A 1,442-nucleotide genomic window follows, 5' to 3' on the forward strand; every position below is an offset into this window, starting at 1 on the left:
ATTAGAGGTCAGTCTTCTATGAAATCTTCTTCATTTAGAAAATGAATCCATGGCTCACATATTACTTTGATGTATTGGTTTCTTATCAAGAAAATATAACTATTTGCAAAGCAGTAAACCCTGATGAGAATGTTTGCCTGAAAATCTAATTTAAAAAAAAGAGGGGACATGAAATGCCAAAGGCTTTTTTTTTCTTTGAAGAAATCACAAATATTTCCCTTCTTTTCTTTGTCCTCCTCTTGGTCTTTTCTAGATTTTTGGTAACCATGACACAAGGAAATGGCACTGAAGTGACTGAATTCTTTCTGCTCGGATTCGGTGGCCAACACAGGTTTCGGTATGCCCTCTTCATTGTATTTCTGGTCATCTATGTTACCTCCATGGTGGGCAATATCGGAATGATTCTGCTCATCAAGACAGATTCCAGACTTCGAACACCTATGTACTTCTTCCTACAACATTTAGCTTTTGTTGATATCTGCTACACCTCTGCTATCACTCCCAAGATGGTACAAAACTTTATAGTAGAAAACATATCAATATCATTCAGGGGCTGTGTTACACAATTACTGGTTTATGCGATATTCTCAACCAGTGATTGTTACCTTCTGGCAGCTATGGCCGTGGACCGTTACGTAGCCATCTGTAACCCACTTCATTATCCCATTGTCATGTCCCAAAGAGCCTGCATCCACCTGGTAGCTGGTTCATACATCGTGGGCTCCATAAATGGTTCTGTGCACACAGGTTTTACATTTGCACTGTCCTTCTGCAATTCCAACACCATCAATCACTTCTTTTGTGATGTTCCACCAATTCTCGCCCTTTCGTGCTCCAACACTGACATCAACATTATGCTGCTCTCTGTCTTTGTGGGATTTAACTTGATGTTCACTGTGCTGGTCATCATCTTTTCCTACACCTATATCATAGCCACCATCCTAAAGATGTCTTCTACCACAGGGAGGAAAAAAGCCTTCTCTACATGTGCCTCCCACCTGACAGCAGTCACCATTTTCTATGGAACCCTGTCATACATGTACCTACAACCTCATTCTAACAATTCCCAGGAGAACATGAAAGCAGCTTCTGTCTGTTATGGTGTTGTGATTCCCATGTTGAACCCCCTGATCTATAGTTTGAGGAATAAGGAAGTAAAGGAAGCTCTAAAAGTGATGGGGAAAAAATTCTAGATTGGACCCAAACTGTTCAAATTCAGCACATCAAAATATCCAGTACAGATGTTTGATCACTGTATAATGGTTCTGAAATTGAAAACACATTCACATCTTAAAGCAAGGCTACCTCTTTTAATAGATTAGTGCTTAGAAAGTGAGAAATATAGAAACATCTCATGGGGCTAATTTTCCCTTGAGTGTAGTTTGAGAAACATAACTCATACTACCCATGAAGAAGGGCTTCATTGAAATTATTTAAAATAT

General features: G+C 39.3%; 1 protein-coding gene across 1 annotated transcript; it reads left to right on the forward strand.

The window, feature by feature from the left end:
* Positions 1–266: 266 nt before the first annotated feature.
* On the forward strand, positions 267–1,193 carry LOC123831454 (putative olfactory receptor 5AK3). The gene has a single exon (XM_045858331.1). It carries the CDS (start codon positions 267–269, stop codon positions 1,191–1,193), a length of 927 nt encoding a protein of 308 aa, XP_045714287.1.
* Positions 1,194–1,442: the final 249 nt, after the last annotated feature.

The sequence above is a fragment of the Phyllostomus hastatus genome, unplaced genomic scaffold (assembly GCF_019186645.2).
Source record: "Phyllostomus hastatus isolate PE091 unplaced genomic scaffold, TTU_PhHast_1.1 phas_scaffold_177, whole genome shotgun sequence".
In the NCBI taxonomy this organism is placed as follows: domain Eukaryota; kingdom Metazoa; phylum Chordata; class Mammalia; order Chiroptera; family Phyllostomidae; genus Phyllostomus; species Phyllostomus hastatus.